General features: G+C 51.6%; 2 protein-coding genes and 1 non-coding gene across 3 annotated transcripts in view; 2 read left to right on the top strand and 1 right to left on the bottom strand.

Moving 5' to 3' along the window:
• Positions 1–7,709, top strand: part of ACOT11 (acyl-CoA thioesterase 11) — a 46,814-nt gene extending 39,105 nt beyond the window's left edge. Inside the window, exons 10-16 of the mRNA XM_018044522.1 lie at positions 515–570; positions 1,481–1,547; positions 1,865–1,948; positions 2,890–3,023; positions 4,206–4,337; positions 5,022–5,148; positions 6,511–7,709. Of these exons, the coding sequence (XP_017900011.1) occupies positions 515–570; positions 1,481–1,547; positions 1,865–1,948; positions 2,890–3,023; positions 4,206–4,337; positions 5,022–5,148; positions 6,511–6,666 (756 nt within the window). The 3' untranslated portion in view covers positions 6,667–7,709. The remainder of the gene's footprint in view (positions 1–514; positions 571–1,480; positions 1,548–1,864; positions 1,949–2,889; positions 3,024–4,205; positions 4,338–5,021; positions 5,149–6,510) is intronic.
• FAM151A (family with sequence similarity 151 member A) lies at positions 6,730–21,484 on the bottom strand. Its single transcript, XM_018044530.1, has 8 exons — positions 21,233–21,484; positions 19,697–19,843; positions 14,760–14,912; positions 13,428–13,587; positions 11,778–12,002; positions 8,741–8,880; positions 7,880–8,023; positions 6,730–7,480 (listed from the first exon to the last, which is right to left on the bottom strand). The coding sequence occupies exons 1-8, from the start codon at positions 21,348–21,350 to the stop codon at positions 6,807–6,809; spliced, it is 1,761 nt and encodes a 586-aa protein (XP_017900019.1). The 5' UTR covers positions 21,351–21,484; the 3' UTR covers positions 6,730–6,806.
• Positions 21,892–21,963, top strand: TRNAP-AGG. The gene has a single exon. It is a non-coding gene; the product is annotated as a tRNA-Pro (tRNA).

The following is a 26,903-nucleotide window of genomic DNA, read 5'->3' on the forward strand; positions in this document are numbered from 1 at the left end:
CTCTTCTTTTGCCTTCAGTCTTTCCCAGCATCAGGGTCTTTTTCAGTGAGTTGACTCCACATCAGGTGGCCAAAGTATTGCCATGACCCAGGTTCAATCCCTGGTGGGAGAACTGAGTAGCTGCAAGCTGCCTGGTGTGGCCAAAATAAAATCAAATGGGTGTAGTAGTAGTGCCAGTTCAGAGGGTTGCTATAAGACTTAGGTGAAGTTTTGTGTGGAAAACACTTCAGAAGCGTGCCTACCAATAGCAAGTCCCCTTTGGAGGAGGAAACATGTTTAGTGAGAGTGGGTGGTTTTCCCAAAGTCACTCACGGGTGTGAGGGGAAGCTGGGGCTGGGCCTCAGTGACCGGGCACTGCGCTGTCCAGGCTGCCCCTGTGCGACCTGAAGTCCGCTTTAGGACTGCAGGGAGTGTCTCCTTGGGCCCTTTGGGGAAGGAAGGCAGGCGGTAATGGGGGCTGGGTGAGCTGGTTGTCCTGCCCCCCACCACAATCTGTCTGGGCCCCTCCCCCCAGGATGGCGAGCGGCGGTACCGAGAGGCCAGTGCCAGGAAGAAGATCCGCCTGGACAGGCAAGTGGAAGCCAGGTGGTGGGAGGGGACACGGCTTCAATTCTGTCTCAACTCCCTGTCTGCTCCCTGCCCCTGGGGACTCGTCTGTCTTTGGTGCTGCCCCTGGGCTGGGCCTTTACATCCAGGCGGTCTCTAGTCTTGGCCTCATGACACAGCAGTCTTACCGGCCCCTTGTACAGGTGAGGATGCCGAGGAGAGAGGGACTAGGTGTCCACGGGCACAGAGATAGGAATAATGAGAATTTGAACCCGGGCAGGTGTGGCCAATTTTACGTCTTGTGTCCCTCCCATTGATTACGATGATGCCCATTTTGGAGATGGAGAAAGACTCTGAGAGGAGGAGAGCAATTGCTTGTGATGCAAATCCAGGTGTGAGTGATTGCTACCAAAGCACTTTACATGCCTGAAAGTACTATAAATGCACCAGGGTTTACCATCTAATGTTAATAAGAAAAATGTGCATTTAGGGAGGGGTTTGGCAACCTACTTCAGTATTCTTGCCTGGAGAATCCCATGGACAGAGGAGCCTGGCGGGCTACAGTCCACAGGGTTGCAAAGAGTCAGACACGACTGAGCAACTAACACACCATATGCCAAATGCTGTTCTCCTCCTGATGACCCCATGAGGGGGCAGGTGTGACTACTGATCCCACTTTACAGATGAGGACACTGAGGCACAAGGGTGAGGTCACTCAGGCAAGGGTTACGGGTCTACACCTTTCCCTGCGAATCCCCACCTCTGAGTGTGCGTGTCCTCAGCTGCTGTTTTCTGTGTGCCCACCCAGTCTCCCTGGCCAGATAGGGGTGTCTCCCACCCTGCTGGCCTGAGCACAGGGCCTGGCACACAGTCAGCTTGCTGAGAAGAGGTGGGCCCCAGAGGGACCAAGGCTGTCATCTTCCCTCTCTCCCAGGAAGTACATCGTGTCCTGTAAGCAGGCAGAGATGCCCCTCTCTGTCCCCTGGGATCCTAGCAACCAGGTAAGGCCTTCTGCTCTGTGCGGACAGCCTTCAGACCTGTTGGGGACCCCTAACCCTCCCTTCTTGGAGGAGGCCCAAAGGGGGCAGGATTCTCTGCCTCAGGACTGGCCTGGTGAGCCAAGGGCTTTCCTGTGTCCCCCGGCTTGGCAGGAGCGAGCTGAGGCCCCAAGGGGAGGAGTCGTCTGGCCCAGCCCGGGCCTCCTTCCCAGAGCCCAGGGCTCCTTCCTTCATGCGCAGCTTCCTGCCCACCCGTCAGAGGGGCCCTGGCGCGGAGCCCCGAGGAGGGGAGGGTGAGACTGGTCTGTGTGTCCGTGCAGGTGTGCCTGAGCTACAGCAACGTCTCCTCCCTGAAGATGCTCGTGGCCAAGGACAACTGGGTGCTGTCCTCAGAGAGCAACCAGGTAGCGGACCCAGCCTCCCAGCTCTCCTTCCTCCTCTGAGCAGCCAGAGGTGTTGACTGTGAGCCATGAAACCCTCTCGAACCACTCAGGTCAGAGGGGGGTTCCCTAGAAGGTCCTGGGAGAGTCATGAAACCAACCAGTTGTAGAAACACGCCCACCCCTCAAGGGCTGGCGTGGCTCGGCTGGGGGCTGGGGGCAAGGGTGGGCTGAGGCGGGGCTTGAGCTCTGCCACTTTTGCCTGTGTCCTGGGATGGGTCACTTCCCCACAGTGACATCCGTGGCTGGATGGACGCCTGGCTCTGAGGATCCATTCTGGTTTTGCATTAGTTACTGCTTCTTGATCTTGTTATGTTTAAAAAGAAAATTTTCAATATTTAAAAAATCGAGGCATAATTTGCATACAGTAGAACTCTCCCCTTTTAGTGTGTAATCCTGCTAGGGTGGAAAACACACGAAGTTACATCATCACGACAGTAATCAAGATATGGAGCATTTCCATAAACCCCCATTTCTCTGGCTCCTTTGTGATCAAACCTCTTCCCACTCCAGTCCCTGGAAACCACAGGCCAGTTTTCCGTGCCTTCGTTTGGTCTGTTTGAGAACATGCAGTAAAGGGGGTCATGCAGAATGTAGCCTTTGACGTATCTCCTTAGGCACCGTGCAGTCACCTGTGGGAAGGGATGAGTGCGTTCCGTTTCACGTCAAGTACCATTCCATCTGACTAGTGGGCTTGTCCATGAAGTGCCTGCTTCTTCAGACAGCTTCCTATCCACTTTGCGCTGATTCTCCCATTTTTCACGGGGCTGCCACCGAGGCTCAGAGAGGTTGAGTCACTTGTTCACAGACACACAGCAATCGGCGCAGCCCTGACTTCCAGCCCAGGTCCCCAGCACAGTGTGAGGAGGAGACGAGGGAACGAGGCTGCCCTCTGTCCCGAGCAGGTCCGCCTGTACACTCTAGAGGAGGACAAGTTCCTCTCCTTCCACATGGAGATGCTGGTGCACGTGGACACAGCCCAGGCCTTCCTGCTGCTCTCTGACCTCCGCCGGAGGCCCGAGTGGGACAAGCACTGCCGGTGGGTGCCGGAGGGCAGGGGTACCGGGGAGTGGGCTGGGGAAGGGGCCCTGAGGTGTCTCCTCCTGCTGAGCCACCCCTACTGCTCTGGGCCCCTTGCTGGCTTTTATCTAGGCGTGGGTTATGGGAGGGCAGGTGCTATGGTTATGTTTTAAGTGAGTATCTGAGTCATGGGTATTCCAAGCCTTCAGGGAAGGGACTGAGCCTGGAATTGGAGATGAGGGCCTGGCCCAACTAACTATGTGACCATGGGCCAGTCATGTCCTTTCTGGGCCTCAGTTTCCCTCCTCTTAAAATGGGTACTTGAGGTGTGGGTATGTATTTGCACATAGGGGTAGATCAGTGGTTTTCAAACTGAGTTCTGCCTTCTGAGAGGAGCTTGGGTGCAGCTTGGGGAGGTGGTTGGGAAGTGGAGGGGGTAAGTGGGAACTCCTCCCAGACTCAGGGTAGCTCAGAGAATGTCCAGTTTGCTCAATTTACCAAGCTTGCCAATTCTTCATGTCGAGATGTGAAGGGAAAGTGGCAGGTTTGGACAAGTTGTGTCTCTGCAAGTATGTCCTTGTGTGTGTTGGTATAAGCCTGGGTGTGTCTACCTGGGCACATGTGTGTAGTGTACCCGCATCTGAGGGGCACAGCTCTGGCACCCAACCTGTGCACATCCCAGACCTGCTTCCTTATTAGCTCTGTGGCCATGGGTGAGTTACTTCTCTGAGTCCCAGTCCCTTCGTCTATTAAATGGGGATACTCAGAGTACCAGCTGCTTGGGCTGATGTGACGTTAAAGGAGATAGTACATGTAAGCTGTTAGAACAGTGCCTGGCACAGTGGGCACTCACTCAATATTCAGTATAGTTACTAAATCATCACACATCCATGTATGTGCATTTGCACAGACACAGACAGACATCTATAGTATTGTGTGTGCATCAGTGGGTGTCCATGTGTTTCTGCATGTGTGCCCACAAGTGGGGTTTATTTGCTTGTGTATGTGTCTGCAAGCCCAGATGTGTATGTCCCCTTTGGCCAGGCTTTTCTGCCCTCCTGTGGTCCCTGTTGAGTGGTCTGGGGGTGATATACCCCCCAAGCATGTGCTCAGGGTGGCTGAAGCATGGGGGCAGGGGAGTGGCTGGGTCAACCCTGCTGTCACACACGGAGCCTCTGTGACCCCTGTGGACTCCACACAGGAGCGTGGAGCTAGTGCAGCAGGTGGATGAGGATGATGCCATCTACCACGTCATCAGCCCCGCCCTCGGTGGTGACCCCAAGCCCCAGGACTTCATCATCCTGGCCTCTCGACGGAAGCCTTGTGACATCGGGTGCGTGCATGCCTGCTGGGCTGGGAGGTGGGCAGGTTCATCTTCCTCCCCAGGGAGGGGACATCCAGGTAGTCAACCCTCTTTCCTATGGCCTCAGGACCTCAGCGTAAGATCGGTGGCCGTGGTCTTACTGTGGGTAGAATGGAGAACAAGAGGACATCCTGCCCTCTGCGGTCACTCATGCTCTAAAGCAGGGTGGTCTCTGTCCCTGGTGTGGTGAGGGTGCCTTGCCCCAGGTCACGGACAGGCCAACTCTCACATGGCCCATTCCTTGGCCTCCAGCCTCTGAAAGCCCCATGTTGCCTGAAGGGTGGTAAGGCTCCCAGCTGCACCGTGGTGAGGATGCTGGAGAAATGGCATCACTTGTGCTAGAGACAGGCAAAAAGATGAAGCACGAAAATCCAAAGTGCAGCACTGCTTCCCCGGGGCAGGGAGAGGGAGGTGGAGAATGTTTCCAGAAGGTCCACAGTGCAGTCATGCTGGTATCTGGTGGGTTCAGAACTACTCACCCACAGGCACCTCCTGTCTAGAACCTCCTTTGCAGCTTGAACTGGAGCCAGGCTGTGTGCCTTAGACTCTGGCGAGGGCATCCCTGCAGCAGGGCCCTGGTCAGTGCTGGAGGGGCCTTCTGGAAGCTGCCCTGACCCTTTCCCGTGCCCCCCTCTGCACACTTCTTCCATACAGGGAACCCTATGTCATTGCGCTGAGGTCAGTTACGCTGCCTACGCACCGGGAGAGCCCAGAGTACCGGCGTGGGGAGACTGTCTGCTCAGGCTTCTGCTTCTGGCGCGAGGGGGACCAGTTAACCAAGGTGAGGCCTAGTGTCTCGTTGCCCTTCCCAGATTCACCCCAAAGCCACACTTGTGTCCAGAGCTCAGCCCTGTTCAGACCTCATCACTCACTGGCTAGTAAGCTCTCTTCCAGCTGTAGGGAACCTAAGAGTATCAGGGCCTAGAAAAGGAGCCTTCAATAAGACCTAATCTGTGCAGAGACAAGTCCAAGGACACAGTTGAACCAGGCCTGTGTTAGTTGCTCAGTTGTATTTTTGCAATCCCGTGGACTGTAGCCCGCCAGGCTCCTCTATGGGATTCTCCAGGCAAGAATACTGGAGTGGGTTGCAGTTCCCTTCTTCAGAGGATCTTCCCAACCCAAGGATTAAACCCTGGTTTCCTGCATTGCGAGCAGATTCTTTACTGTTTGAGCTACAGGAAAGTCGCTAAAACTCCATCTTCTTACTTATGTACCCCTTTCATGTCTAGGAAGGCCCTCAGGGCCCATGAAACTCATCAGAGTTACCTGGCTGGCTGAAAGTGGGCTAGCTGGGAAACTCAGTGCCCCTTCCTCAGATCACAGCAGCTGTTAGGACCCTGAGACACATGTAGAGACTTGGACATTTGCTAACTTAGTGTTCCCTGGGGTTGTTCTAACTGCTTGCTGCAGATTTGCTGACAAGGGCTTATTCTGCCACACCATGGACTCTAGCCTGCCAGGTTCCTCTGCCCATGGGATTTTTCCAGACAAGAATATTGGAGTGGGTTGCCATTTCCTTCTCTAGGGGCTCTTCACAGCCCTGATATCAAACCCTGGTCTCCTGGGTCTGCTGCATGGGCAGGTAGATTCCTTACCACTATGGCCACCTGGGAAGCCATATTCTAACAGTAGCACCTTCATTTAAAGGAGTTTCAGGCTTGGCTCTGGAGACCCAGTCCTCCAGACCTTCTGGGCTAGAGAGGGGACACACATGATGAGAGTACAGTGTGTGGTGACAGAGGGAAGCCAGGGTTGTCAGCATCCAGGAGGGGTCAGGACAGTCCAGCTATAGGTCACGCCCGCCAATCAGCAGTCCTCAAAGGCCCAAGGTGCTGCTGGTATTTGCTGCCTTCCTAGCAGGTGACTTGGCTCCCGTGGTGCCTAAAGACAGTAAATAATCTGCCTGCAATGCGGAAACCCCAGTTCTATCCCTGGGTCAGGACGATCCTCCAAGGAAGGAAATGGCAACCCACTCCAGTATTCTTGCCTGGAGAAGGCCATGGACAGAGGAGCCTGGTGGGCTACAAGTTCATGTGGTCCCAAAGAGCTGGACACAAAGATGCCAACTGCCTGCTTCATGCCCACTCAGTGCCCTCTTACCGCCCCCGCCCCCTCCTCATGGGTGTGGCTGCCTGGCCTGCAGGTGTCCTACTACAACCAGGCCACCCCGGGCGTTCTCAAGTACGTGACCACCAATGTGACCGGCCTCTCCTCCGAGTTCTACACCACCTTCAAGGCTTGTGAACAGTTCCTCTTGGACAACCGGAACGACCTGGCCCCCAGCCTCCAGACCCTCTAAGCATCGTCCCAGGCCACCTGACGTCCACTCCCACTCCATCCTGCCCCAAGGACATGCGTGCAGTGCACTGAGGAAGCAGAGGCATTTATTCCTTCCTGCCGCCCCGTGGGAAGCTGGGGTCCACCAGGCCACCTGGGTGCTCAGTGTGTGCCAACATCCGCCAGCAAGTCTTGGCGGTAGCTCTGGGGTAGCCTGTAGTAGACTCGGGTCTTCTTCACGGCCCTGGCTGCCAGCAGCACTGCCCGCACAGACGCATAGAGGCCCCGGCCAGGGCTGTGTTCCACCGTGACCGTGGCCCGGGGAGAAGCTTCCAGCAGCCGGGCCACGACTCCAGCGGGGCTCTGGCCCAGAGGCCCAGCCTGCAGCTGGAAGGACACGGGTTGCCAGAGGCCCTGGCACAGCTCCAGCATGTCTGTGACCAGCTGTTCCCTGTAGCCACTGCCCAGCACTTCCTCGGGCCAGCCTGGTGCCACCGTCACATGGGGGAACACGTCGGCCACAGCTGTAAGCAACTCCCTGCCAGTCACGTAGCCAGGGACCCTGAAACTCCCGTGGGAGACTGTGGCACCGACCCACACAGGCCTAGACAGGCGGCCGAGGGCAGAGAGGGTGGCCAGCGTGGCCAGCGCCGGCCGCAGGGCGGTGGGCTCTGCTATGTGCACGTGGACCCCCCAGCGTCCGGGGTGCGAGGCCAGCTGCTGCAGGCAGGACTCCAGCACCAGGGCACGGCCATCTGGGGTGCGGACGATGGGCACGGGGTCCCCAGCTGCAGGCTTCTGGAGGCCCACGTCCAGCAGGATCATGCCTTCTCGGTCTGGAAGAGGCAGTGGAGGCAACAGTGTCTGGGGTTAGGGCTATCATGGGGTGTCAGAGGCCCTTGCTGAAGGTAAAGGGACAGCAGGAGGTAATGGGGTCTGTTGATTGGGTCTGGGTTCCAGGTGGAAGGGCTGCTTTGTGAATGTGCCTGGGGCTCATCAGAATGGCCCAGTGAGCCGCTAGCTCAGCTCTGAGGCCTGTGCCCGCCTCTGTTGCAGCACCATGTGACCGAAAGCCTCACAAATGGTAGTCCAAAAGCCAGGAGCCCCCTACTTTTGACAACACTGCTCCCCCACCTTGCAGCCCCGTTGCTATGGTAACAGAGACCTGAGTAAGCTTCCCCAAGGTAACCCTTGCAGTCGAGCTAGGAGCACAGGGGCTGCAAGGCAGACCTTACCTGGGAGCTGCACTGTTGCTGTGCTTCCATTGCCCTGGATGTCAGGAACCAGCCACTCCACACTCAGACCCTCATCCCCGGGGTGCTGGAGAGCAGGGATCAGGCTGCCCCCAGTGTAGTAGCTTTGCTTCCGTGACGTATTCACTGTGGGTCAGATTGCCAAGATGAAGAGGCCACCAGTCACGGAGGCCTTCTGTACACCATGAGTCCTCTCTAAGCCTCACAGCAAAGTTCCAGGGAGCTGGAGTTCCCTGTTTTGTAGATGACGGGTGACTTGCCCAAGGTCCTACAGCCAGTGGGCAGGGTTGCTGGGATTGGAGCCTGATGGAGCCAAGTCAGCCGGGCCCCAAAGCTGGTATTCCTCCCCCTCACCTAGATGGCTCCCAGAGCAGGAATGTTGGGTCTGATGGGTCCCCTTGAGATGGCCTGATTGCAGGCTCTCCTAGGTTTGGAGTCAAGGGAACAGGGGCTTTGGACAAAGGAACAAGCATCATTGATTAGCAGGTACAGGGGAGGAGCCGTTCTCTGAAATGCTAGAGCAACCCTCAGAGGAACTCTACTGCAAGGGTTTGGAATTTGCTGTTTCCAGTAGGAGCTGGACAACTTTGTATAAATTATAACTATTCTGTTTATCTATCTGTAAAATGGAACCTCTGCTTCACGGATCTATGGAGCTTAGCATTCCATCCCAGGGTCTGGCATACAATGTATGCTTCAAATGATTCCTTTGTCCTATCTCACGTAGGATTTTCCCCTTTCATTGGCCTGCCCCACCGAGCTCTGCTCCCATATTTACTAGGTGCTACCCTGTGCAGAATCCACCCCACCACCCTTTCCCACCCTCCCGAGACCCCTCCCTACTGGCAAGCTGCTTAAACTGTGACAGGAGAGGCTCAAAGAGGTCATAGTAGACTTGGTGGGTGGCGGTGTTGTCCCGGATGTAGAGGAGGTCGTCCACTGTCACGGGGTCCGAGGCGGACTGCCACATCGTGAGGGTGTACCTGGGGTCCAGAGAGCCAGCTCAGAGCTTGCATGGGGCCAGCAGCCCTTAGCCCCTCCTCCATGCTCAGAAGTGACCCTGAGCTGAGGTGGGGAGGCCTTGGGAACTCTGACTGAGGGCAGCGCCTAAGAAGAAAGGGAGATGGACTGTTCTGCCCCCTCACTTGGACTGTCTATTTGTGGGCCCTCTGTTAGGAAAGAGGACCCACAAAGACACATTTTAGGAATCAGTGAACTAAAATGGATGGGAATGGGCGGATTCAGTTCAGATGAGCATTATATCTACACTGTGGGCAAGAATCCCTTAGAAGAAATGGAGTAGCCCTAATATCAACGAAAGAGTCCGAAATGCAGTACTTGGGTGCAGTCTCAAAAATGGCTGAATGTTTGTTTCCAGGACAAGCCATTCAGTATCACAGTAATCCAAGCCTATGCCCCAACCACTAGTGCTGAAGAAGCTAAATTGAATGAAAAAAAAGATGTCCTTTTCATCATAGGGGACTGGATGCAAAAGTAGGAAGTCTAGAAATACCTGGAATAACAGGCAATTACAAAGTGAGACAGGCAAAGGCTAACAGTTTTGCCAAGAGTATGCACTGGTCATAGCAAACATCCTCTTCCAACAACACAAGAGATACTCTACACAGACATCACCAGATGGTCAATACTGAAATCAGATTGATTATATTCTTTGTAGCCAAAGATGGAGAAACTCTATACAGTCAGCAAAACACTGACTGTCGCTCAGATCATAAATTCATTGCCAAATTCAGACTTAAATTGAAGAAAGTAGGGAAAACCTCTAGGCCATTCAGGTAAGACTTAAATCCCTTATGATTATACAGTGAAAATGACTAATAGATTCAAGGGATTAGATCTGATAGAGTGCCTGAAGAAATATGGATGGAGGTTTGTAATATTGTACTGTAGGCAGTGATCAAAACCATCCCCAAGAAAAATGCAAAAAAGGCAAAGTGGTTGTTTCAGGAGACCTTACAAATAGCTGAGAAAAGAAGCGAAGGCAAAGGAGATAAAGAAAGGTATACCTATTTGAATGCAGAGCTCCAGAAAATAACAAGGAGAAATAAAACCTTTCTAAGTGAATAATGCAAAGAAATAGAGGAAAACAAAAGAATGGGAAAGACTAGAGATCAAGAAAATTAGAGACACCAAGGGACCATTTCATACGATTGGGCGCAATTGAGGACAGAAATGATATGGACCTAACAGAAGCAGAAGATATTAAAAAGAGGTGGCAAGAATACAGAGAAAAAAAAGCATACACAGAAAAACTATACCAAAAAAGAAAAAAAAAATGACCTGGACAACCACAATGATGTGATCACTCACTTAGATCCAAACTCTGGAGTGTGAAGTCAAATGGGCCTTAGGAAGCATCACTATGAACAAAGCTAACGGAGGTGATGTGATGGAATTCCAGTTGAGAAATTTTAAATCGTAAAAAATGCTATTAAAGTGGTGCACTCAGTATACCAGCAAAATTGGAAAACTCAGCAGTAGCCACAGGACTGGAAAAGGTCAGTTTTCATTCAAGTCCCAAAGAAGGGCAATGCAGCCATGAAATTAAAAAACACTTGCTCCTTGGAAGAAAAGCTTTGACAAACCTAGAGAGCATATTAAAAGGCAGAGACATTACTTTGTTGACAAAAGTCCAGATAGTCAAAGCTATGGTTTTACCACCAGTCATGTACGGATGTGAGAGTTGGACCATAAAGAAGGCTGAGTGCTAAAGAATGGATGCTTTTGAACTGTGGTGTTGGAGAAGACTCTTGAGAGTCCCGTGGACAGCAAGGCGATCTAATCAGTCAATCCTAAAGGAAATCAGTCCTGAATATTCATTGGAAGGACTGATGCTGAAGAGTTGAAGTTCCAATGCTTTGGCCACCTGATGCGAAGAGCTGACTCATTGGAAAAGACCCTGATAGTGGGAAAGATTGAAGGCAGAGGAAAAGGGGAAAACAGATGATGAGATGGTTAGATGGCATCACTGACTGAATGCACATGAGTTTGAGAAAGCTTTGGGAGGTGGTGAAGGACAAGGAAGCCTAGCGTGGTGCAGTTCATAGGGTCCCAAAGAGTCAGACAAGACTCAGAGACTGAACAACTTAGGAAAGAGATAAGGGCAAGGGTGGGGGGCGGGACTTGGATTAGAGGTCAGGTATGAAGAGGGAACTGGAGAAGGAAATGGCAGCCCACTCCAGTATTCTTGCTTGGAGAATCCCATGAACAGAAGAGCCTGGAGGGCTACAGTCCATGGGGTCACAGAGAGTCGGACACGACTGAGTCACTGACACACGCACGCATGAAGAGAGAAGGGAGTGGCCTCCAGTGGGGAGAGGCTGAGAAAGGTGGTGCTGGGCAGCTCGGGCCAGTGCAGAGTTGGGGGAGAGGGTGGGCTCCCCCAATCCCACAGAGCTATTGGGGCAGAGGCTATAGGTGCAGTCTGTACACCCTCAAAGAATAGCTGGCTCCCAAGAGAGGAAGCTGTGGGAGCCAAATTGCCTCTCAGTATAAACACTTTCTTGAACTTCCCTAGTGGTCCAGGGGGAAAGACTGCTTCCACCGCAGGGGTTGCTGGTTTGATCCCTGGTTTGAAACTAAGATCCCACATGGTGTGTAGTGGGGCCCAAAACAAATAAGCAGAAAAAAATCAACAGTTTCCCCTGGACAGGCTGCCTCAAGTGATAGCTACCCATTACCAGAGGTGGATGAGCAGAAAGCAGGGGCACTGTAGAGAATGTGAGCACCAGCAGAGGTTGGGCCAGATGATCACGAAGACCCTTCTAACCATCAGCATCTGGGATCTTGCTGGGGATTCAAGGCCCGGGAGTGAGTTTAGAGGGAGAAGGGGCTGTGGCAGGGGCCTGGGCGTTCTCACCTGTCAGATTGGCCAAGCAGCCAGCTGAAGTGGGGCCAGGCCGCCCTGACCATGACGGCCCGCACGGGGAAGGTCACCTTCTGGGGCAGTGCTCCCACCAGCTCCTGCATCTTCTCCACCATGGCCCGGGTATATGTCCCATTTGGGAATAAGGGCAGGTACCGGGTGGTCCAGCCTGGAGACAGGGTTGCCTCAGGATACTTCTCCTGGATCAAGGCCAGGAACCTGCAGAGAATCAGAGATGCTGGGCTTTTAGAGCCCCTTCCTCATCTCCTGGGTTCCCATCAGAGTGCTCGGAAGAGGCAGGATCTACCGCCTCTAGATGTTAGAGCACAGTCCTGAAGCACATGTTGGCTTGCTCAAAGTCCCATGTTAGGGGACTGAGTCCTGACTATGACCCTGGGCAGCTCACGCAACCTCGTTGATTCTTAAAAAGTGGCATCCTTTCAGGCAGGACAGGGCTTCTCAAACATCCCCATGTGGATGAGGAGATGCATCCAATCCCCAGGTGCGGGATCTGTGCTGCCAGCTGTGAGAGTCTGAATTTTCAGATATTTTAAAATGTCATTCAAATTTTGAACTCTTACAAATTTGAATAGACAAATAATATCACCCTCTCCAGCTCGCAGATTGAGTAACGTTCACTCCAAGATCATCCATTTTTAAAATCTTGGGCCACTGACTACATTTTCAAACTGCTGCTTTCCAAATGCACCACAGTTAAAGACTAGATAAATACTGGGTGTATGTATTGTTAGCTGACTGGTTGGAAAGATGGTTTAATGGATGGATGGGTGGACGGATGAATGGAGATGGACAGTAGACAGCTGGAGGTTAGAGTCAGAAAGACCTGGCTTTATATGTTTGCTCTGCCAATTATTAGATGTAGGCAGGTCATTTAACTTCAGTGAGATAATTCCTATATTACAAAATAAAAATAATAGTACCTACCTCATTCTCATTGTAAGAGTTAAATGGTACTCTACAACTAGACTACTTAATGCATGTGACGGATAATAAAAATTCAACAGATTGAGCCTCAATTGTTGTCTGCTTTCTTATCTGCAAAACGGTGAGAAAAAAGCTCCTAACCTGGCATTTCTATGGGAAGATGAACTCAGATATATTCTTTCCTTTCATGTGGCCCTCTGTAAACTTGAGTGCACCATGCAGCTGGTGCTACCTAACTGCTGTTTTTGGCAGTACTGGGATCTGGGGGGCGGCTGGGAGGTGGGCGGGGGAGGCTGGGGAAGGAGTTAGTGCTTTAGACTTTTCTAGCAGGCCCTGGGTGGCTAGACCAGGGTTGCCCTGGTCACTGTTTGCCATCCAGGAATAAACGTTATAGTAAGGGGACAAACCCGTAATCCAACAGTGATAGCTTTGTGAAATCAGGACTGTTAGGAGAAAGTGTGAGAGAGGGTCCTCAGCAGCCTTGGACGTCAGGGAAGTTTCTGGGGCAGGTAATGGCTGGTTCACCAGGAAATGGTGGAAGGGCATTCAAGGCAGAGGGAACAGGATGTGTGAAGGCTCAGAGGTCAGACGACCTGGTGAGGCTGGAGGCAAACTCAGTAAAGGTCCCCTGAGCACCTGCTGTAGCAGATGTTGAAAGAAACAGACTGGACAAGCTGGAGCAGAGAGGCAAACACTCACTGTGTGGCATTGACCTCTATTGAGATGCCCACATTGGGACCCCTCTGGATGTCGGCATTGATCCACACAGGCCTTCGAACTTTCCCCTCCTCTGTCAGCCGCCGAAGGAGGTCCAGGGAGGGGCCCACAGCCTTGATGGTCTTGAAGTCTAGTTTGATGCCTGTGGGGAGAGGGCCAAGGGCTTGGGAAATTGGTCCCTTGTGCTCACGGAAGAAGGAAACAGAAGACATGACTTCCTGGGACAGAGAGAGCAGGTATGCTGTGTGTCGGGTGGGAGGGAAGACAGGGACGGAATTCTGGGTGGGTGTGAAGAAGGCTTCAAACAGGCGGAGCTCTGCTGGAGAGAAAGACTTGCCCGTGTAGGAGTGTTCTTCCATCCCTCATCCCGAAGGGGAAGAAGCAAATGATGGCTAAGGGCTTGGGACTTGGGGCTGGTGCAGGTATTGTCAAGAATCTGATGAAAAGGGACTGTGACTCTTGGACAGGCAGGCTCAGAGGGTCCTAAGCCGCACAAGGCTTAAGAGAAGATGAGGCTGAGGAATTAGCAAGAGTCAGTTGCTCAGTCGTGTCTGACTCTTTGCAACCCCTTGGACGGTAGCCCAGATTCCTCTGTCCATGGGATTTCCCAGACAAGAATACTGGAGTGGATTGCCATTACCTTTTCCAGGGGATTGTCCCCACCCAAGGATTCAACCCAGATCTCCTGCATTTCAGGCAGATTCTTTACCAGTTAGAGAAGGATGTTGAAAGCCAGGCCAAGGAGATCATAATTTGTCCTGAGGACAATGGGGAGCCATGGAGGGTTAAAGCAGGGAAGTGACACAACAGTTGGCATTTTGGAAAGCTTACCCGGGTGGGTGCTTGGTAGAGTTTAGAGGCAGGAAGCCAGTGAGGAAGGAGGTCCAGGAGAAAGATGATGTGAGTGGGACTGGATCAGGGGTAGGGTTCAGGGTTAGAATTGGCAGAGGCAGCAGCTGAGTAGATGCAGAGGATGAGGGAGAGGCATTAGGGTGATGCCTGGATTCTTTTGGTAACTGGCAAAGAGACATGGGAGGGGAAGGTGGAATTGGCTTTGAGCATGTTGTATCCAGTTCCGTGGATTCAGGGGGCCTGAATGCTCATGTCTGGCCCTTTGCAGCTTACCCTGCACGTTTACATCCCTCGTTTCACCCATCTTCCCTGAGCCCAGGCCTCTAGAGTGGTCTGGGAAACTGAGGCAAAGAGCAGCTCTTAATAGGGATTGGACTTGTCTCCTAGTGGAGCAACCCGTACACATGTGGCCTGAGTACTAGAAGGCTTGGCAGCCGGGAAGGGCCTGAGAGAAGTCCTTACCCTTCTTGGAAGAGGCCAGCACAGCCTCCAGCCACTGCTCTACGGTGTTGTCACTGTAGATGGCTGGGGGGTGCGCCATGATGGCGACTCCTGTCTCGTTGACTGTGCCGAGCCCTTCTGTTGTGATGTCTGCCTCCAGGACCATGACATCACCTGTGAATAGGACAAACTCGATCAGTTCCTTTTTCATATCTATTTTCCTCATCAAAGTGTTAGTCATTTATTATAGAACATTTGGAAAATATAGAAAAGCAGAAAGGGAGTTACTAACCCACATTTCCATCCATTTTTATTATTTTTACACAGTTGAGACCTCTCTTTTCTATGTGTCACTTTAAAAAAAAAAAAGCTGCAAAAGCCCTGATTGAGGGTGGTTCCCCTGTTTCAGTTAGCTACTCCCCGACCTTTCCTGGGACATTTCAGTAGTCTCCAAACTTTTGCTAGTAACAAATAAGGATGCATCTTTTTTTCTGATTTTTCTGATTATTTTCTACCCTGCCTCAAGGAACTTTCGTCAGGGCCGTGCAGGGTCGTTTGGTTGTTTTTGATGAATTATTTCTGGTTGCTGGGAGCAGACTCTCTAGTTCTGCAAGCGGGGCTGCTCTTCATCGCTGTGCCCAGCGTTCCCACTGCAGTGGCGTCTCTTGCGGAGCACGGGCTCCAGGCGCACTGCACTGGCTTCAGTCGTTCCAGCACGCAGCCTCTGTAGTGCTGACTTGCGAGTCCAAAAACTCTCAGGTCAGTAGTTGTAGCACATGGGCTTAGTGGCTCCAAAGCATGTTCCTTCCTAAACCCTGGATCCAATGGATTCTTATCCACTGTCCTTGTTCAGTCGCTAACTCATGTGTGGATCTTTATGACTCCATGGACTGCAGCATGCCAAGATTTCCTCTCCAGTATCTCCCAGAGTTTGCGTAAACTCATGTCCATTGACAGTGATGCCATCTAACCATCTCATCCTCTGTCGCCTCTTTCTCCTCTGGCCCTCAATCTTTCCTAGCATCAGGGTCTTTTCCAATAAGCAGGCTCTCTCATCTGGTTGCCAAAGTTTTGGAGCTTCAGCTTCAGTCCTTCCAGTGAATATTCAGGGTTGATTTCCTTTAGGATTGTCTAGTTTGATTTCCCTGCAGTCCAAGGGTCTCTCAAGAGTCTTCTCCAGCACCACAGTTTGAAAGCATAAATTCTTCTACCTTCAGCCTTCTTTATACCACCAGGGAAGGCTGCTGTATCGTTTTTAAAGCCCATATTATCAAATTACTATCTAGAAAAATTCTTGTGACTCATATGCCTGCCAGCAGAATGTAAGCTGGTCATCTCTGGGAACCCTTAAGGGCACTGAGGGTTGTTATTGTTTTTGTCTTTTAAATGCATAGTTAACTCCTGAGGTGGCTGTGTGATACCCATTGGGAGAGTTCAGCCCAGGAGAGAGTCAAGGACTTTGAGTGCAAAGCAGGCTGGCAAGAGCAGGCCAGGCTGTCTGACTAAGGAGTAGAGTAAAGCCTGGATGGAGTCACTATGAGCGCCTGATCCATCACAGACAGTTGGCATCAGAGGGACCTCTTCTGTTTTATACTTGCAGCCCTGCTCCCCTCAAAGTCCATTCACCTATACCTGATTGTGTTACTTCTATTAAAAATTCAAAACAGCTCTGGCTTTAGTCCTGAGAATCCAATCCAAATGCCTGCCCGTAGTCTGTGAGGTCCTGTAGGACCAGGCCTGGCAAACTGCCATCTCACCTCGAGTCCCTCTCTCCCTCAATATCTAGCTTCCATCCACTCCTGTTTCTCCAACATCAGTGTGCACACAAACCACCCAGGAACTGTTCAAATGCAAGTTCTGCTCAGGAGATCTGGGGTGGGGCCCAAGACACCTACCGAGCTCCCCAGTGATGCCCAGACTGCTGGTCCACAGACCACACTTTGAGCCTCAAATCTTAAATATCTTGTCTCCCATCTCTGGGCTCCTACATATGGCTGTTGCCATGGCAACACTCTTCCCTCCAGTTTTACTAGGCTACCTCCAGCTCATTTGTGGGTGTCGGCTTAAAATATCAAGGAGGCCATCCCTAAACCACAGTCAAAGTCAGGCTGACAGCTTATCCTTTGAGCACACAGCCCCCATGTAACTACTCATATAGCACCATCCTCCCTGAGCCTGAGGGCTAGGAGCAGGCTCCAGGTCTATGGTGCCCATCACTGGGATTTCCGGTGCCAAGATGGTACCAGGCCTAAAAAAGGAGCTTCAGAAATGTTTGTTGGATGGTAAAAGACTGGATAAATGAACGATAGAAAAAGCTGAGATCAGGGACCTCCCTGGTGGTCCAGTGGCTAAGACTCTGTCCTTCCAGTGCAGATGGCATAGGTTTGGTTACTGGTCAAGGAACTAAGATCGCACAGGCCTCACAGTGCAGCCAAAAGAGAAAAAAGTCAAGTTCAATGAACCCAGGTCCAGAAAAGTAAAAGAGCTTGCACACAGTTGCAGAGAATTTTTGTAAATTTCTCTGAAGCTTAGGTGTCTGGATTTCCAGAAGCGAGAGGATGCTGAGTGCCAGGCTGTCCCCAGCACTGTTTCAGGTACTTTTCACTGTCCCATTTCATCCTCATATCTCTGGCCCAGTGCTCCAGAATCCTTGGTGTCCTCACTGACAAGATGGGGATGAATCTCTCTGGCCTTTAACTACAGCACATGGACATAAATTATGTTGTATTAAAAAAAAAAAAGGTTGTAAACTGTGAAGGGCTATATGAAGGTAACCTTTATTTCTATGGTTTTCTTGTCTTAACTTGGTTACCCAGGAATGCTGAGAGAGGGATCCAGAGGGGTTTGGGGCCCAGCAAGGCCCAGAGAAGTCAGGGCCCAGGTGGGTAGCTGGGCAGATAAGAGGGTAGCTAAAGAGAATGGATGCTGAGAGGTCTCCTTCCCCATCTAAAATGGGCCAAGTCCAGTCTGGGGAAGGTGGCGGTACACTGGGAGGGAGCCAGGGCTGGAACCCAGGTCTCAGTCCTGGTGAGTCTCTGAAGCTGCTGCCTTGTTTGACCTGCACCGGCTGCCTCCCTTGAGATGCTGGTAGCCCCTGAACTCAGGACCGCATCTCGCTCATTTCTACACCTCTTCCTGAGCTGGGTGCAGAGCAGGGACCCAGCAAATGCTCAGTGAGGGGGACTAAAGATGGATGGACCTAACCTGCCTCCTTGTGATCAGCACCTGGATCCAGCTTCCTCCTGCACGGCCATTCACACCTGTTCGGGGCCTTCCAGATCCTGAATCTGGGAGACAACTTGTTTGGGAGGCAGGGGGTGGGTGTGAGGAAGAGGAGATGAGGGAAGATTCATGTTCCTGCAGCTCCAGTAGGAGCCCTGGTCCTAAGCAATGCAGACAAGTGAGGAGTGCTGCTCTCCACAGGGAGCCCACAGGAAGTTCCCAGGCCCTCCCTCCCGCCCCGCCATGAGCTCTACACATCACATCCGGGAGGAGGGGCACCATGGCTCCGCGTGCAGACCCTGTACCCAAGGCTGCCAGCTACCAGTCCCTGCTTTAATACTTGCAAGCTGTGTGACCTTGCACGGGTTACTTGACTCCTCTGTGCCCCCTTTCCATCACTTACTAGAGGTAAATAATAAAATATCCATTGTGTTGCATACACTGTGTTTCAGTCATCATCTACGTGGAGTAAATCACTCAGTCTGGGGTATTCCTGTTGTTTCAGCATAATTACTAATAATGACCTTTTTCATGACCAAAAGTGCCCTGGTTTCATCCTACCAGTCCACTTTTGGCAGAGGAAGTGGTTTGAGCTGCAGATGGTGAAGTCACTTGTCCCAAACCACTCCTTTGGTAAATGGTAAATTGTAGAATTTGAGCCCACTCCCGTCTGCCTCCCAAGCCTTAGCTCTGGCCCCTCCCATCCACAGAGATGTCCGGTGTGACTTCGCCAACCTAACTCCGGCTACCATTGTTTGCCCTCAGGATCCTTACCCCAGCTGTGGAGCCACCCTCCTCCCATAGACCTATGGAAGGCCTCAGGTCCTTCCCACCCCTGTGGCTATACTGACTGGTTACTCTGGTTATTGGGCACCACCTGTTTGGGGCCCTTAGCTTTCTTCTTGGCCAAGGTCACAACTTGGTGGGGCCTGATCCTTATCTGCTGCCTCAGGACTTACCTGAGATGAGCCTGGGGCTGGCAGAGCCTCTTTGCCTTCCCTCAGGCCTTATCTCTCAGATAAGAGTTCTCCCTCTTGCCAGGGTTCTCTAGCTCCTCCTCACCCAAGTCTGACCATTAGCCTCAGAATCCTGAAGCAGTAGCAAACTGGCTCCACCCAGCCGTGGAAGCCCTCCCCTCTGCTGACCACCAAGCCTGCCTCCCCAAGAAGTCTAAGGACTCATTCATTCATTCAGCAAAGCTTTCCCTGTCTCTTACTCCCAGGCCCCCTGTAGTGACTCTGCAGGAGGTAAGCGCCAGAAGCCTGGGTCTCGTTCAGCTTCAGACCTACTGCGTGACCGTGGAAAAGACCCTCTCCCACTCAGGATCTAACTTCCCTAAAACTGAGGGTTTTTGGTAGAGCAGTGATTCTCAAAGTGTAATCCCGGGCTCACAACATCAGTGCCACCTGGAAACTTACTAGCAATGCAAATTCTCTGGTCCCACACCAGAGCCACTGAATCTGAAACTCCCTCCTGAAGAGTGCACAAATTTGGGGCCCCTTCCTTTCACCTTGAAAAGATGACAGCAAGATATGACCTTGGACCCAGACATCTCCCTACAACCTGAGCCAGTCACATAACCAGTGAGCCCTCACTTTCTCAAGTGGATGATAGCAAGAATGCGGCCATACCCATCCTGATGCTACCTCACACGTAATGCTGTCTTAGCCCTGCCTCCACCCTCCCTCCATCTCCACCTCTGCCCCAGCCTGCTCCATCCTGGCAACTGGACTTACTGCTGAGGGCAGCCTTCATTTGCTCCTTGCTGTTGGCACCGTGGTACCAGGTGACCAGCAGGCCATCCTTTTGGCTGATCTGACCCATGCTTAGCAGGTAGTCCAGCATGTCTGCATCAGAGCGGCAGGTCTCATCCTGTTCACAGCCTGGAATCAAGGCCAAGGAGGCTGTTAGCATCAGTTCTTGCCCAAGCCCAAGAATCTTGTCTGTATATCCTACTAACCCTCTCTGGGCCCCAGGGCCATGCCCAGCCTGCCATCTAGCATAGACAGTGGACCCCAGAGTCATCAGTGCTGTGAGAGAGAAACATGTGGGGTCCTGAGCACAAGGATGCTTTGGACCAGCCTGGGGACCTTGGAAAGTTCATTGATAAGGGAACATTAAGGGAGACCTAGAAGGATGGGTGTGTAAATTAACCAAAAGAGGGGACTAGGTTATTACAGACAGAAAGAAGAGTACAAGCAAAGGTATGGCCATAGGAAATGTGTGGTCGCATAAAAGAATGGCCATTCCTTTGGTACAGATAAGGAGAAATGAGATAGGACAAGATTGGAAAAGAGGGCTGTGATCTGGTTGTAAAGGACGCTGGGTGCCGGCAAAAAAAAAAGGGCGGGGGTATATGCTGGAGATAGCAAGCAAGGTTGTGTTTAGAAAGTGCTCCTCAGTGGCAGGGCAAGCATGGATTGGTGAGAGCAGGCTGGTGGCAGAGACTGTGTGGGAAGGGGTGGGCTGAGGCAGGGGTCCAGCAGGAGAGGGGGTGCTGAGAGGTTAGGGTGAGCAGGGAATGGAGATAGAGGATGGGAAGGAAGAAGCCTCGAGGCACAGGACTGAAGATACAGGCATGAGGCAGAAGGAGAGGAGGCTGCTCCCAGGTCCCCATGTGGATGGAAGGCCCTTCATCAGGAGAGGGTGCAGGGGTGTGAGGGTAAGTTCAGCCCAGCCCGCTGAGCTTGTGATGCCTGAGTGACCTCCAAGGAGAGTTCATCTGGGAGCATGGAAGGATAGCTGAAGCCTGGTAAAGGAGGAAGGGAAACAAAGTTAATGAAACTGTTTGGAGATCAAATCTTGGTGGGCTTGGTGATGGGAGGGGCAAATAGAGCTGTGGATGAAGGATAAGTCTTGGTAGTCAATTCGAAAGGAAACCAACTCTGAACCCTCATGGGGAGGACTGATGCTGAAGCTGAAATGCCTGTATTTTGGCCACCTGCTGTGAAGAAGTACTCACTGAAAAAGACTCTGATGAGGGGAAAGATGGAAGGCAGGAGAAGGGAATGACAGAGAATGAGATGGTTGGATAGAATCATAGCCTCAAAGGACATGACTTTTACCAAGCTCTGGGAGAGAGTAAAGGACAGAGGCCTGGTGTGTTGCAGTCCATGGGGTCACAAAGCGTCAGAGACGACTCAGCGACTGGAGAGCAGCAACAATGGGGAGGAGGGCAGGGGCCAGCAGGGCTGTCGGCGGGGACAGAGCCTTATGCGGCGAAAGAGTGAGGGTTGGGGAGACAGCCAGATGGCGCGGCTGGGGGCTCCTACCTGGCAGGACGGTGCGTTTCTGCAGCGAGAAGACCACGATCATCGTGATGGCGAACACCAGAACCGCACTGACACCACCCACAATGGCCCACTTCCAGCACCCCTTGTTGTTTGCCATGATGACCTTCTGAGGGGAATGCCCCTCTAAGGGCAGAGTCTCCTGAGGCTCTGAGAGCTGGGATCCAGAGGGAGGAAGGAGCCTTGACAGCGCTTAAATCTCCTCCTGGCAGAACAGCTCCTGCAGGCCTGGAATGTCCCAAGAGACAGCTTTGGAGGCCCCGCCTACCTCCCACCCTCCTCCTCCTCCTCCCTCTCTTCTAGGATCTTAACAGTTCAAGCAGAAAATCCCGTCACCTCCAAAATGACCTTTGAGCACAGTAAGAGACAGCAGCAGATGTTAGATGGAGCCACCACTGCCCTCCCCTCCAGCAACCTGCTGCCTGTCTGCTCCAGCCTGAGAGTTGGGGGGCCAGGGATCTGAACCCAGCTTGACCTTGCTCTCCGAAGACCTGGAGGTTTTCTTCCCCTGTATAAAAGGAGGGCTTCCTTCTTTCTGCCCTGTCTCAGGGAGTCTGGAATGTCAGGCAAGGGTGAGTGACAAGAACAGATTAGATCTGCCAGAGGAACAAGAATTTTCCTTCTATCCCAGGTAGATTAGTGGCTCGTTGGTTTAGGGGTATGATTCTCGCTTAGGGTGCGAGAGGTCCTGGGTTCAAATCCTGGACGAGCCCTACTTTGGCCTTCCCTGGTGGCTTAGATGGTAAAGAGTCTGCCTTCAATGCAGGAGACACGAGTTCAATCCTTGGGTTGGGAAGATCCTCTGGAGAAGGCAATGGCAACCCACTCCAGTACTCTTGCCTGGAAAATCCCATGGACAGAGGAGCCTGGTAGTCTACAGTCCGTGGGGTTGCAAAGAGTCAGACACGACTGAGCGACTTCACTTTCAGATGGATTATCTACCTGGGATTGAAATTGATAGAACTGGCATGCTGACCTGGGCTGCTGCAGGCCACTTCTGAGTCCACAGGGGAGGGACTGGTCACTGCCTGACCCAGAGGCTGCCCCATGGTTCCCAGTGTGGGAAAACAGTTAGAGACTGTCCCTATTTCAGAGACCCTGGAGTTTAAATCAGTCCAAGAGCCAGCTGTCATGTGCATGGGGAATTGGGGCAGGAGTGTAGAGAAATCCAGCAGGGGCCTTGGGTACTCTAGTGAGTGCGTGTGTGTAAGAGTGATTAGAAGGATGCCCAGGTGGGCAGATCCAGGGAATCTGGGAAGTAAGGAGAAGCTCGGGAGGGAGTTTGGTTCAGGGGTCCTCAGGTCATGGGGGCTCTGGGTGTCCCTGAAGAGCAGCTGCCCAGGAAGGAATAGATGTAGAAGTCTGGAACTCTGGACCAAACATGAAGCTGTGAGCATCTTTTCCTGCTCAAGGCAAAGAGAGAAGGGGGTGGAGGCAGACTTTGGGAGACTACAGACTTTAGGGATGGTGGGGGAAGAGAAATTGATTAAGTGCTGTGGGATAGAATGACAAGAGGTGGGGAGGGCCCAGGGAGCCACTAGAAGGGTCACTTAGAGGAGAAAGGTCATCTGTGCCTAGAGATGGAGGCCCATAGAACAGCAAGGTGCTGCCAGACTTGACTATAAGAGTAAAGGTGATGTTGGAGACAGTCTAGAACTTAGCTCTTACAATTGACTAGGCTTTCCTCATACAAACAGCCCTTGTTTTGTTGCCAAAATCTTGGCTGTCTGTGCACCAATTTCAAACAGAAATACGGAGACAGAGTTGTGGAGGAGAAGGAAAAAGTGGCTTTATTACTCTGGCAGCAAAGGAGGAACACAGCAGGCAAGCTGCTCAAGAAGGGTGCCCGCCTCCCTGGTGACCGGGGAGAGGTTACCTAGTCAGGCAGGAGTGTGTGATAAGGATCAGGGCAGTAGCAGTCTTCATTCCTTCTTCTGCAGTTTCTAAAGGGTGGGGTTGCTGGCAAGATTTGCAGGGTCTCAGGTGATCTAGTCTCTTATCTTGATGAGCCTCTAGGGCCCCTTTAATCTTGCCTCAGGTAGTTATGTTGCTGTTCCTCCCTTGATTAGCAACTGTTCTGCCAGTTGGAACCAAGAGGTCATGGAGCCTGGAGTTTGGCCTATAAGAAATGACAAAGAGACCTCAGCGCCCAGGTAACCCGCAGGGCCCTGCCTGGCATCGGCTTTAGAACTGTGTGCTTATTTAGTCTTTGTGACAGTCCTGTGGGGGAAGTATCACTCCTGCATCTCAGATAAAGGAGTGGGAGTTGGTCAGCAGCAGAGCTGAGGTATAAGCCTGGGTCTTTCCACCCAGCAGGCTGTGTGTTGTCCACCCCTTGGGAAGGATGCTGACGGGTTCTGAGGAGGCACTCAGCGTAGCAGCCTCTCTCAACTCTGTGGCCGTTGCAGGCTGTCTTTGAGGAAGAGGGTCTTTATTCAGCTCTGGCTTTTGGCTCAGACTTCTGGGTTGGTCTCCAGGCCACAAAGGACCCCATTGCCCATGACACTCCTTATGAGACAGAAAAGTGATCTGAGCCCCACTCTGTGCCCGGTACCATGCTAGCCCTGGGGACCCATCAGCGCCCGGGGGCATGGTAGGAGAGGAGAACATGGGGGTTGTCAGGGGCTCCAGCATCTCTTAGGTGGAACCGCTGTTCTAGAGCTGATGCTGCAGGAGTGGGGTTACAGCCTGTGAGATGGGCTAATAGCACGGCCTCCGAGGTGGCACCTGATGGATCCCTGATGAGCACAGGGGAACTGGGAAGCCAGCCTCCTGGGCGGGCCATGTGACTTTCAAGGGGGACGTGGAGGACCTGGAGAGCCATAGGGGACCAGGGCAAGGGAAGGTTGTTCTAGATGAGGTGCAGCGTGTGTGGAGGGAGCAGAGCATGTGGGAGAAGGGCTTGCCCAGGAGGCAGCAGTGCAGTGGGGCTGGGCCCTGCCAGGTGGGAGGCAGGGGCGATCAGGGGAGAAGGCTCAGCAGGCAAGCAGGGCTGGGCCACCCTGATGAAGAGCTTGACTCCAACCAGGAGGGCATAGGGAGCATTCGTCTGTGGGATAAGTAGGAGAGGGACATGCTCAGCTTCGCATTTTGGAGAATGATTCTGGAATGGCTGGAGGGGGCCCCCCTCCACACCTCTTATCCCCCCATTCTCTGCCACAGAGCCACAAGACCTCCCAGGCCATTCTACTCAGAACAACCACAGGTCCACCAAGACCCAGCTTCTCTTTCCTGGGTTACTTCAATTACCCAGCCCCTTACCTGAAAACTGGGTTCACCGTCTTTTCAGTGCCAAGTCAAAAGGCACAACCAAGCCAAAGATCCAGAGAAGGATTTATTACTTTCCCAAAGCAGCATCTCCAGGAACAGCAAAACAGAAGAAGTTGTAAGTAAGGGTACATGTATGTTTGTGAAGGGGCTTGGGCAGAGGAGAATTCCCCACGTAACTGAGGCAAATGATGATGGAGTCCAAGTTTTAGTTGACTGAAATCTTGAAGATCAGGAAAGGTCAACATCCCATCCTCCACCTGGGTGGAAGCCTTAGTTCTGGCAGAACTCCCTGTCAGACTGTTTACCCATATCCCTTGAGGAAGAACTAGGACTCTGTTTTATCTGAACTATTGTTTCTTGAGGGCTTTTGCTTTGTTCCTACACTCCCTTACTTCCCTTAAGATTGTTGATTACTGAGACCTGTTCAAGGGCAAGCACTGTGGCCATTTTATTTAAGGAAGTATGAAGTATGAAGTGAAAGTTGCTCAGTCCTGTCTGACTCTGCGACTCCATGGACTATATAGTCCATGGAATTCTCCAGGCCAGAATACTGGTACAGATTCCCTTCTCCAGGGGATCTTCCCAACCCAGGGCTCGAACCCAGGTCTCCCATATTGCAGGTGGATTCTTTACCAGCTGAGCCACCAAGGAAACCCAAGAATATTGGAGTGGGTAGCCTATCCCTTCTCCAGCGGATCTTCCTGACTCAGGAATGGAAGAGGGGTCTCCTGCTTTGCAGGTGGATTCTTTACCAACTGAGCTACCAGGGAAGCCCATTTTATTTTAAGCAGCAAGGCAACCAACATACTCAGTTCTCAAGCTCCCGCTCCCTCCCCCTCCAAATCAACTGATGTTCACAACTGTCATTGTACATTTATAATAAACCACTCAAAATACTTAGTTTCAAAGAGAAAAGTGGATACCGAGTCCTAAGAATGCAGCATTGAAATGATTTCCTATACTTAGTGGCCTCTTTTCTGTGAAAATTGCCTGCTGTTGTTTCATATCCTTGAGCTTTGTGGATTCACATTATCCTGCAATCCCTTTCTAGAGTGGCTGTGCAGGAGGCAGGATCTATATCTAAAGGACATCCATTTCACTTTTACCGAGTACCTATTCTGTGCCGTTTACTGTGTTAGATGTCGAGGACAGAGGCACCAATTAGGCACAGCTGCTGCCCTAATTGGATCATACATTGTTTTTAAAACCAAAAACCAGGAATCTAGTAATATATACAATGTTGCAGATTTTGAAGAAAAATCAAAGGTAGTAAAAAAGAAAAGAAAAAAATAATGTCCTTCTGAGAAAACTATTATTAAAGTTGTGATGTATATTGTTCTGCTTTTTTTCTATACACACATAAAAAACAACCTTCAAAAAGAATTGTCTTGTGATATTGCTCTGTACCACATCCCAGCATTTATTGTATTTGTTAGGTTTTAAAGTAGTATAATCTGGCCTGTGGAATATTTATATTTGCCTGTTTAAAAAAAATGGTTGGGTTTCCACTGCTTGCAGGGGGACGGCATGTCTAAATGCATAAGCTCTGGGTTGCCTGTCCTCCCTTCTAGCCCTGACACTCACTAGCTGTGTGACCTAGGGCAGTCAGTTCACCTTTCGGTACCTCAGTTTCCTCACTTATTACCTTGTAGGGTTGTCGTGAGGGTTAAATGAATAAACACATGTAAATCATTTGTGACAGTACCTGATACCTACCAAATGCTTGATAAAGATGATGTGTTGTTGTTCATGTATGTATGTAATTTATAATGAGTTTGTAATCTGCTTTTCCCTCATATATATAATATGAGCATTTCCCCATATGATTGCAATTTTCTTTTTTAATACATGCATAAAATCTCTTTCAATGGCTGTTTCCCTAGTTTATGGAACCATTACCTTCCATGTTGGATACCTGGATTGTTTACAGTCTTTTATTAATAAGCAAATGCTCCAGTGAGCCTCTCTGGCCATAATCCTGATGATGTTCTAGACCTGATTCTCAGAAGTAGAATTGCACATTTTTAAGGCATTTGGAATCTGCTGTTAAAATTTCATTCCCTAAGATTTACATCAGTGTGGAGCTGCATGGTTGGGTGGGGTTTCCACTGGGGGAGAGGCAAAGAGCAAGTGCCATTCCAGATAACCGGCAGGATGACCCAAGGCTCAGAAGGAGAGAGCACAGGACGTCCTAGGAGAACTGGGTGAAGGCTGTTAAGTCATGAGGTTTAAAGTGAGCCTGTGGTGGGGCAAGAAGGCTGCAGGGTGGAAAAAGTCATCTTTGATTCACTGGGGATGGGCAGGCTGTGGTGTAGCATGAATCAGGAAAAGGTTAACGGAAGTAGGGAACCCAGCGAAGAAGCTCTTGTTAGAAGCCAGACAA

Source organism: Capra hircus, chromosome 3 (genome assembly GCF_001704415.2).
Source record: "Capra hircus breed San Clemente chromosome 3, ASM170441v1, whole genome shotgun sequence".
NCBI lineage: Eukaryota > Metazoa > Chordata > Mammalia > Artiodactyla > Bovidae > Capra > Capra hircus.